This window comes from Carcharhinus amblyrhynchos, chromosome 5 (assembly GCF_965287045.1).
Source record: "Carcharhinus amblyrhynchos chromosome 5, sCarAmb.v2.hapA, whole genome shotgun sequence".
NCBI lineage: Eukaryota > Metazoa > Chordata > Chondrichthyes > Carcharhiniformes > Carcharhinidae > Carcharhinus > Carcharhinus amblyrhynchos.
Genome location: NC_137328.1, coordinates 51,051,136 through 51,062,181, shown reverse-complemented (window position 1 = coordinate 51,062,181; position 11,046 = coordinate 51,051,136). Strand labels below are relative to the sequence as shown.

Genomic DNA, 11,046 nt, shown 5'->3' with positions numbered 1-11,046 from the left:
ACCTCTGAGAGCATTTTCTCACTACTTTACAGATGCTCTCCAAATCATTGAATTACTTCACCCGTCTCAGATTTCATTCATCTTGATCTGCACTTCCTGTTGTTAGTTTTCACGAAGGTACTGGAGCAACTTTTGCAGCAGCTCTAATTTGCACCTTGATGAGGAACAAGATAAGATGCACCAGAAACAACAGCAGCACCAGTTGCCTTCTCCTCAGCTACATGTTGCTCCACAGGACAGAAGGGATGGACACAGACTTCAGCTCTACAAATGCAACATTCTCCATCACTGGGTCTATAGTTCAAGGATTCAGCTATTGACATGTGAGCATCAGTATCTCAACATGCTCAGGTAGGTTTTGCTGGTGTCTGTGACCTTTTGGAACAAGATTTCTTCCCCAGTGGAGCAGTCAGGAACTTCACTGGTGTCCTAAGTCCTGTTCTTGCATTATTATAGCTAAAATAAGCCAGGTTGACAAAATGGAGATTAGGAATGTTTTGGTCTTTGTCCCACACCTTTATATCAGGGGTGGACAAACATACGGACCTCAGGGTCATTTCTGGGTGTGAAAATCATAAGCCATACTTATTTAAAAGATAAACAATTTATGTTAATTAGGGGAAACACAATTTTGTTTTAAAATCAACACTTAAAATTAATACATTTGAACAATGCGCTGTTAGAATATTGCACCATTGAGTTATTTGTTAATTTTACCAACAACTATATTATCCATTAGCACACAAATGTTATTATAGCTAACACTTTTCTGTGCACTGCACTGCCCAAAAGGTTGGTAGATTTCTTGTTTATTTGTGACTTTGCATTTATATCTGCGGATAGCTTTATTGAATCATCTGCAGTTGAACATTTGACTATGGCAATAACCAAAATTTGTTGTTATAGAGATATACAGTATAGAATCTTGCCCTTTTGTCCAACTTGTCCACACCGACCAGGTTTCCTAAATTGAATTAGTCCCGTTTGCCTTTCCCATCCATGTATCTACCCAAATGTATTTTAAATGTTGTAATTATACTCACCTCTACAACCTCTGGCAACTCATTCCATATATGCACCACCCTCCTGTGAAAAAGTTGACCCTCAGATCCTTTTTAAATTCTACCCTCTCAGCTTAAACCTATGCCCTCTAGTTTTGTACTTCTCTACTCTGGCAAAAAGACTTTGGCTATTCAGCTTAACTATAGCGCTCATGATTTTATAAACCTCTATAATGTCATCCTCATATACCTCAGGGAAAAAAGTCCTAGCCTATCCATTCCCTCCTTTATAATTCAAATCATCCTGTCCCGATAACATTCTTGTAAGTCTTTGCACCTTTCCAGTTTAATAACATCCTTCCTATTCCGGGATGATCAGAATTGTATGCAGTACTTCAAATGTGGCCTTACCAATGTCTTGTACAGTTATAACATAATGTCCCTTAATGTGCCAAACACCTTCTTCATCACCCTTTCTACCTATTATGCCACTTTCAAGGAACTATGTACCTGCACTCCTAGGTTTCTCCATTTGACAACTCTCCAATAATTGTACAAGTCCTGCCCTGGTTTGTCTTACCAAAATGCAAATGTTAATCCCCAGGAGGAGGGAAAATTATCAAGAGCAGTATTTTGTCCTTGAAGTCAGTTCTGTCATCAAAAGCAAATTAAAAGTGTTTTCTTATTCAACTGAGAAGTTAACTCTTCATCAATCATTTTTACATGGCAAGTAATAGTTTTTCATGACAAACTACCATTCTCAAATAATTTATTTTGTTTTTCAAGTCACAACATGGCAGCAACATTGACCAAACATTCTTTCAAAAAAACTTCCTTTCAGCAAAAGGCTTACTTTGTTTAACAATTTTAACTGCCAGAACACAACTTGCCTTTGCAGTAACTTCCTGATCTCTCAGCTTTTCTTGCCTTTCCCTCAGTTGTGAAGTTGCTGCCATAACTAGGATGTTTTGTTCAAAAATGGCAATTCAAATTGTATTCCTTGAACACTGTGATGTTCTCCTAACAAATCCAGGCATTTGAGCCTTTGTGTGTGAAAGGTTATTTGACACTCCATTCTTTGTTGAAAACCGAACGCATGCTGTTCACTTTTCTTTTGCACGTGCAGCATCCTCCATGTGAGATATATCTTGAAAATTGGGAGGTATATGAAAAATCTTAGGTCAATATGTTATTTCAAACTAAAATCAACCATTGAAGTAGATTCATTTAGTAGATTTTTATATTTTACTATCATCAGTAATCAAACACTTAAATAACAGTGATAATTCAATGCAGCTTGAGGGCTGGATAAAAAGTTCCCACATGCTGGATGTGGCCTATGGGACACAGGTTGTCCACCCTGGGCCTTGATACACTTCATTGTGTCGGCTCTCAGCTGGGTTATGAGAGTCGTGTGGAGATGGAATGTGGTTGCTCTACTTATTACTCAAATCACTAAGGGGTAAAATATCCATCCTTCCCCCTCTTTTTAAACAGCTATGCATCTCTTGAATGCCTCAATTTAAAGCGTTATGTGTACTCCCTAAAAGTTATGGATCTGGTAAACTTTGTAGCCACTGGTAGTACAGTGTGGATGCTTGATATTTCCAGTGATGGAAACCAAATGGCACATCCTAGACATACCTTCCCGGTTGAATCTTGGATCTATAACCTTCTCCTTTGTCATTTCCACAAAACAGACTTTGTTTGGCTAAATCTGCTGCCTGGGGGAAAGTAAAGTTTATTTGTTAGTCACAAGTAAGGCTTACATTAACACTGCAATAAAGTTACTGTGAAACTCCCTTAGTTGCCACAGTCCAGATCAATGCACCTAACCAGCACGCCCTTCAGAATGTGGGAGGAAACAAGAGCACCCGGAGGAAGCCCACACAAATACAGGGAAAAAGTGCAAACTCCACACAGTGATCCAAGCTGGGACTGGAACCCAGGTCCCTGCTGCTGCTGTGAAGCAGCAGTGCTAACCACTGTGCTGCAGTGCCACCCCTGGGTGTGACCTTGGTACTCTTGATTGTTATTGCCCACTGGTGTACTGAGAAACTCATAATGGAAACCCATGACCCTGAGTAGACATCATCCTTGAATCAAGGTACAACTGATGATAATGACTGAGGAATATTTGTTGCTGACTGCTGTATCCTGCTCTGTACCAGAAGACATTGTTCTAAACACTTCCTGGACTGTTGCTGCAAAGTTTCTCACTTTATCTGCTTTCTAATGTGTAACCATCAAAACAGGCAACACAAGTCACAGTGTTGCCTTAGTGCCAGGGATCTGGGTTCGATTCTGGCCTTGAGTAACAGTGTAGAGTTTGCACGTTCTCTCCTCTCCCTGGGTTTCCTCCGGGTGTTCCGGCTTCCTCCCACAATCCAAAGATGTGTAGGTTAGCTGGATTTGACATGGCAAATGTGCGGGGTTATTGGGACTTGGGCGGGGGCGCGGGTGCGGGGGTAACATGTTCTTTCGGAGAGTTGGTGCAGAATCAATGGTCCTCCTGGACTGAAAGATTCTCTGATTTTATGAATTCTATGATTCAGACGTTAACATCAAGGAATGGTCAATTAAAACTATTTATTAGTATTGAAGTGTGGTTTGTGTACATATATTTTGCAGGAAGGAAAGAAAATTGTAGAGAAAAATTTAAAATAGCAGAGGGAAATATGGACTGTGGTGTTGTATCAGCTATAGCCACTAGATGGACCATTGACACAGTAAGTTCTGTTCTTAACTGCGAGTGAAGACAGTTGGATACATTTGAATCAATAAAGTCTGAACTCCGCGCTCGGCGCAGAATTATCAAAAAAAATCTATTGCATGATTTTTCCACAAGGGTTTCACGTAAAAGCCAATGCACATATCTCAATAAAGAATCTGATTTCCCAGAGTGCTGAGAAATGTTAGCTCAACATCAAATACAGCAACAATACCAACACTGCATTGCTTTAATTTCATTTCACATCAATAATATTTTAAGTAGAAAATAAAGGAGACATAAGTTATTTTTGTTATCTGTGAAACGTCCATTTGTTAAGCACGAATGATGCAGTACCATTTGATAAACAGGTCCAGTACATCTAATCAAGCAAAATCGCAGCACTAAAGAATTTCAGAACTGCTACTATGTTTTTTGTACAGGCTGGAATAACATGCAATTAGTTTGCGTTCGCTGTTAGCTAAATAACAAAAAATGCGCTATAGCTCTTCGATTACACTATCATCTCACTATCCTCACTCAACTCCTAACGCACACAAACACACATCCACAAGTCTCTTTTTTAAAGTGGCAGCTGGAGCAATGTTTCAAAAAAGGGTTCATCTGACCGAGTTCTTAATATTGCCACACGCCTGAAACTCCTCAAACTCCTATTGTGTTCCCTATAGACATGGTAATGAGCAGCGTGTGCCATGAATGTCTGCCTGGGACAAAAAAGTTTACCCAGCTTTTGATAGCAGCCTCTATTTTCGGTATCTGCTGCAAATAATATTACAAACGTCAGTGATGCAATGTCAGTGACGATCCGGATGGTGAATTAAGTGAAATAATGACCTGCCAATTGTATTGTAGATTCATTCAAACGTAAAAAAATAAACTTTTCTTTAAGCAACATATGAGGTTTAAATTCTGCAATGGCACATTAAAACTTGCTGCAATGCAATACTTTATCCCAATTCTGCTCCCTTTCTTGCACATCTGCTCAGCTTAATCAATAATAACTTTTTTTCAGCAGCCTTTAGCCAGCTCCTTCCACGATAACAGGGAACACTCTAGTGCCTGGAGCTCCGCCCCACGTGGGGGCCTGGCCGGCCCCCCGGTATGATTGAACGAGGCTCTCCACCAATCAGAGGAGGGGGGTAGAACGTAGCCAGCGGCTGGAGCAGTATAAAAGGAGCGGGCAGCGAGCGGCGGTGAGGTGTTGGGCAGTGAGTTTGGGAGGGGAGAGACGTAGAGAGTGTGGCTACAGCTATTCTACCTTCATAAACTGCAAGCATTCCCCCTTCCAGCCTGGGATTATAAATATGACCCTGGAGGAATTCAGCGGCGTTGAGGAGAAGCCGGTGGAGAGTACAGAGAGGTAAGGCTGGTGTATATTGAGAGTGCCTGTTTTGTGGGTTGGGGGTGGGGGGTTGGTTGGGGTGGGGGGTGGTGTTGCACTCCTCTCCCTGTGTGTACACACACACACACACACACACACACACTCTGGGGGCTGCTGTTTGGAACCCACCGTCTCGAGTGATAGTGTCGGTTAGTGCGCGAGAGCCGGGTGCTGGCGGACTCGGGATCCGTTTGAAAAAAACCCCAGAGACCAAAACAAAAGCCGAGGCACCGGGGCTGCCAGCAAAAGACCAGACTTTCAAATTTAAAAACATCACTGCTTGCTCCAGCCGAGCAACAGGTCAACACCGAGCTCAGCCTCTCCCACTGAAACTCCACTCCTTTTTGCCTTGTTTGTTCGTGTGTAAGGATTTAATTAGCGTGTCTTTAATTTTTTTTTGTTGTGATTTCAGGATGCAAGTTGCTGGCAAAGCCCTGGAAGAGCTGCTGAGCTCCGCGCAACGGCAGCACTGCCTGACCGTTGGAGTCTACGAGTCTGCAAAAGTCATGAATGTGTAAGTGTCGCCCTCTTTTAAATGTGCACCGCACCAGGATCTTCAGTTAGGGACACGTCTCCGATTTGTAACTGAGCTGTTGGTTGACCTGTGTGTTTTGATTTCTTTGCAGTGACCCTGACAGTGTGGTGCTCTGCCTCTTGGCCACTGACGAGGAGGATGAAGGCGACATCGCTCTGCAAATTCACTTCACTCTAATTCAAGCCTTTTGCTGCGACAATGACATTAACATCGTGAGAGTGAATGACATCCAGAGATTGGCCGAGATCGTTGGCAGTGCGGCTGACAACGAGGAGCCGAGGGATATGCATTGCATCCTAGTCACGGTAAGTGCTGCTTCGGCAAAACGAACTTCAGCGAGCAACTGGTTTCGTGTTGGAACCTGTTACTCCAGTTGTGAGATTTCTTTTGAACTAGAAATAGTGCTCCTTTGGTACTGTGAGCATGTAACTGACTGCTTGCATTTTTATCACGTTTAGAATCCAAGCCAAGACTCCTGGAAAGATCCAGCTTTAGAAAAACTTGGTGTCTTCTGCGAAGAGAGTCGCTGCACCAATCAGTGGGTCCCCAACATTTCCTTTCCTGAGCGTTGAAGTTGTTGCATTGACTTGGTGTTGCTGGAAGTATTGTATTTTGAAGTCACGGAAAAATGTTGGCTTCATGGATCTGTGGATTAGACTGATATTTTGGTCAAGTCACATGGACAGTTGACCAGTACATTGCTGGTGAATCGGAGACTGTGAGGACTGATGGCCAGGACTGGTGACTGCAGCAAGTTGGAAAAATGCTGCATATGAACACTGGATCTGGAGTGGAGAGGCAAGTGAGAAGTCTACCGTGCAAACATGCACATGCCGCAGAGCCCTGTGTCTGTCATTGGAGGAGATTAAATGATGGATCAAGACCAGCGTGGAAACTGTGGGGACTCTTATCTGATTCTGTAACTAGACTGCATTTAGTTGTGGAACAGTTAACTTTATTTAATGACAAATGGAATTCAAACATCTTATTTACAGCTCTTGAGCTCTGAATTTTTAAGACATGTATTTTTTTAATAAATGGATACTTGGTTCATTCTTGTAAAGCAGAAGAATTACTGAAATAAATGGTCTTTTATATTTGACTTTTGTGCTTGCTCATCCAACTGGCTGACTATAAAAAGATTAACCACTGATACTAACTGTACTTGCATCAATTGAGCTGTCAGTGACATTTCCACCCACAGATTTGCTGTCATAGAAAAATGTAGGTTGCGACAGATTGCAAGGTTGAACAAGGGGAAATCCTACCTTGGTGGGGGGGGGACTCTTTTTAGTGGTAATCTTCTTAATCTGTACTTTTTTTTCAATTTATCTCTTGGTTCAAGATGGGAAATATAGAGAGATGTATTTTGCTTTTTAACTAAATTGACTTGAGGCCAAGTGAACTTGAGTATTGTAAATTTAATGGTACTGAGTGCTACAAAACCAATCCCTTCTTGGGTAGGAGGAGTTATGACTAAATCTACTTAAAGCTGCACACTTGATTCTAACTTTGAAAAGGCCCGATTGTGTTGTTTTTTTTATTCTTGCAGCACAGATATGTTGAGACATGCCAACAGTATCCTAAAATATGTCAAAATCAACAATTTAAAAATACACTTTTTTTGCTCAGCAATATTTGGCTCCAGGTTGGCAAAGCCAAGGCTTTGTGATTTTTTTTTAAACCAATAACTCAAATTTCCTCTGCTTATCCCCTGCCTTAGTACACTTGCTGAAATCCTCATTCACATCTTTGTTCTTTTCATGCACTTAAAATCAGAGTACAGTGCAGATGGGGGATGTTTGGCCCATTTAAGCTGCACTGACAATAAACCCACCTAGGTCCAATTTCCCCATAACCCCACGTTACTTTTCTAGGCCCCAACGCTAAGGGACAATTTATCATGGCCATTCAACCTAATTTGTATGTCTTTGGAGCGTGGGAAGAAACCAACGCAGACACAAGGAGAACGTGAAGATTCTGCACACAGTGACCTGAGGCTGGAATCAAACCTGGGTTTGTGGTGTTCTACAGCAGCAATGCTGCTGAGCAAGTTTGCATTTGACAGGACTTCCAAACTCCCCCAGTTAAAATTGCATCGTAGTACCACTATTGATATTTATTTTACATTTGGGACTTATGTCAGTGCCACAGTAAAATTTACTGATGAACTTGTAGCAGAAACAGGTCGGTAAGCTGGTTTCTCCAATTTTAATGCACTGAATGGGTTAGGTTCAAATCAGTATGGCCTGTGGTATTTTGCAGCAGGTGTCACTATTCCAGGTTTCATGTTTGAGAGGGGACATTAAAAGAGATGATATCAATCTCAAATTTGAACAGATTAGAAAGAAAGCAATGGCTAGTGATGTAAGTCTATGGGTAATGGATTTATGATCTGCATTCGTGGGAACAGCTTTACATTGACATTTTTCTTACAATTGCTTCCACCAATATAGTATTCTGAATATTGGCTGGATCTTGTTAACAACGTATGCCATCATTAATGCACAGGTTAACCAGAAAATTTGGGATATTAAGACATCTATAGTGAATTACAAAATTGTAGAACCTGCTGCTCGATTTATGCTGCTATTTGTTTCACATAAATAGCATCTCGCCCTTAGTCTCCCTTTTATTTTTAAGCAATAGCTGTATTTGCACATTAATTGGCCATTAAACTTGCCATAGAAAGTTAACATTGATAATTAACAGAGTAGGTACCATGATTGCAACTTGTATTTATATAGCACTTTTAACAGAATGAAATGTCCTAAGGCACTTCACAGTAAATGGGAAGTATTCCATCCAAAGTCTTGACTTAAACCTGGTAGATGGGTGGAAATGATTTAGGGAGTCAGGAAATGCGACACTCTCTGCCACTTTTATCTTTTTCTATTCTTTCAGTGACTGGGCATCACTGCTAAAGCTAACATAAGTGCCTCGAAGCTGGTAGTGAGCAGCCATTTTGAACTGCTGCAGCTCCTATTTTGAAGCAAGTTCTAATATTTTGATCCATTTTGACCTGATGAAGAAGGAACAGCAATGTATTTCCAAATCTGGATAGTATGTGAATGGGGGGAGCTTTCAGTTGATGGTGTACCCATGCACCTGCTGCCATTAATCTTCCACGTGGTAGATACTTTGGGTTTGGAAAAGAAGGATGATACTGCAATCATAGTGCACTGGTGGTAGAAGAATGATTGTTTAAGGTGGTGGTGGATGGGATATGAATCAGCGGAACTCATTTGTTCTGTTTGGAGCTATATTCATCCAGGCAAGTGGAGAGCTTTCTATTACGCTACTGGCTTGTGTCTTGTAGGTGGTGGAAAGGCATTGGGGAGTCAGGAGGTGAGTCACTCTCCAGAGAATTCACAGCATTTTCAAGGTTTTATAGCCACAGTATTCATACGCCTAGTCCAGGTAAGTTTCTGGTGAATGGCAATCCCCCAGATGTTGATGTTGGGGAATTCCATGATAGTAATGTCTTTGAATGTCAAGGGAAAAAGGTTAGACTCTCTCCTGTAAGAGAAAGTCATCGTCCTGCACTTGTGTGGCAAGAATATAGTACAATTAATATAACTGAATTTTCAAAAGGCCTCCAGTAAGGTGCCTCATGATTGACTAAAACAAGGTCAAAGAATGTGGAGTCAGGGTCAAGTAAAAGAATGGATTGCCAGCTGGCTTCAGGACAATGACAAGCAAGAGAGTAAAGGGCGGTTATTCAATTACGTGGAGACATAGAAATTAGAAGCAGGAATAAGCCATTTGGCCCTTCGAGCCTTCTCCACCATTCATTATGATCATGGCTGATCATCAAATTCAATATCCTGATCCCCCCCCAGTTACAGAAGGTTGGAAGCGACATTCCACAAGCACCAATGCAGGGACAACTGCAAGTTGCTATGTTACGACAAAGACATGGAGTGACTGGGGAGGATGCAGGGAGGATTAATAAGAGTGATATAAGAAATGCTGGCGTATTACATATTAGGAAAGGATTGACAGGTTTTTTTTTCTCTTGTAATAAGAAGGCTGAGGGGTAACTTCATAGAATTATGAAAGTGTTCGATAGAATGGACACAGAGATAAAGGGTGGAATTTCATGCGTTGACGCAGGCTCAATGGGCTGAACAGCCTCTTCTGCAGTGTAGTATTCTGTGCTTCTGTGAAATTAATCCAGCCCATTGCAATGGGAAACATGGTGCCTGTTATAATTAATCACAGGAATGGCCACACATCAGTCTGCCAACAGAAGGAAAATTTCCTGTGATTAAGTTGGAGGCAGGAAGAGGCCAGCCTGCAGTAGGATGTCAAATAGGCTCATTAATGAGTCACTTTACATCAATTGTCCGTGAGCCCACTGGAATTCACTGGTGGCTCAGAAGCAAAATGGGAGTCTTACAGTTTTCTTGTGCCTCCCAAAATCCACCCAGGAAACTCTCTTTGAACAGCCCATCAGACAGTCTTTGAATTCAACAAGCAACTGGTATTGGGAAGAGGAGGAGAGGAGAACTGAAAGTCACCACCTTGGCCACCCCCCAACCCCGTGACCCCCACCACATGACCCCAGCCCATCATCGCTAACCTAAGTCCATTGATGAATTCCTTGGAGCATTACTGGCTTCAGCCATCACCTCTGATTGGCCAGCAGCTTTAGGCAGGAGTGATTTCTGCCAGTCTAAATCTATCATTGTAATCATCATTCCCATCTCCCTCAGATACTTGTCTGGCTTCCCCTTAAATGCATACATAATATTGTAATTTGATAAAGAAGTTTCTTTTAAATTTCCAACTGGATTTTTTGGTGACTATCTTACATTGATTGTCTCTGGTTATGTTCTTCCCCACAAGAGGAAACATTGGGCTGGATATGTTGTGGGGTCTCGCCCACCAGTTGGAGAACTAGTGGACAAGAGCCCACGTCACTCGCATAAGGAAGGCTGAAGCAAATGAAATGCCTATCTGGCTAATGCCAATTCTTTCCCAGGATTTAAGACTCCAGAAGAAAAATGGGAGGAGACCCAATTGGATCTGGTGAGGACTATCTGGGCCAAATGACCTGCTTTAGTGCTGTATAAACTGTGCAGTTCTATCTAATTAGTTGAATGTTACTTGCCACTTATCAGCCCAAGCCTGAATGTTGTCCAGATCTTGCTGCATGTGGACACAGACTGTTTCAATGTTTGGGAAACCAACAAGCAGTCCTCACTTATGAACTTACAAAGGAGGGCAAGTTATTAATGAAGCGGCTGAACATAGTTGTCTTAGGACACTACTCTGATGAGCTCTTGCAATGATGTCCTTGGACAGAGTTGATTGACCACCACCAATCACAACCACCTTCCTATAAGACTTCATTCATTGGAGAGATTCCCCTCCGGCCTGCTCCCCCCCCCCA

The 11,046-nt window shown here is 41.9% G+C and overlaps 1 protein-coding gene across 1 annotated transcript; it reads left to right on the top strand.

The window, feature by feature from the left end:
- Nucleotides 1-4,940: 4,940 nt before the first annotated feature.
- LOC145343437 (growth arrest and DNA damage-inducible protein GADD45 gamma-like) lies at nucleotides 4,941-6,750 on the top strand. Its single transcript, XM_080189673.1, has 4 exons — nucleotides 4,941-5,092; nucleotides 5,526-5,627; nucleotides 5,740-5,953; nucleotides 6,107-6,750. The coding sequence occupies exons 1-4, from the start codon at nucleotides 5,037-5,039 to the stop codon at nucleotides 6,218-6,220; spliced, it is 486 nt and encodes a 161-aa protein (XP_080045799.1). The 5' UTR covers nucleotides 4,941-5,036; the 3' UTR covers nucleotides 6,221-6,750.
- The last annotated feature ends 4,296 nt before the right edge of the window (nucleotides 6,751-11,046 follow it).

Excerpts from the sequence above, each read along its gene's own strand:
- LOC145343437 (XM_080189673.1), top strand. The coding sequence starts at position 5,037 with ATGACCCTGGAGGAATTCAGCGGCGTTGAGGAGAAGCCGGTGGAGAGT. Across the intron at positions 5,093-5,525 it reads CCGGTGGAGAGTACAGAGAG|GATGCAAGTTGCTGGCAAAG; the intron begins GTAAGGCTGGTG and ends TTGTGATTTCAG. Across the intron at positions 5,954-6,106 it reads TGCATTGCATCCTAGTCACG|AATCCAAGCCAAGACTCCTG; the intron begins GTAAGTGCTGCT and ends TATCACGTTTAG.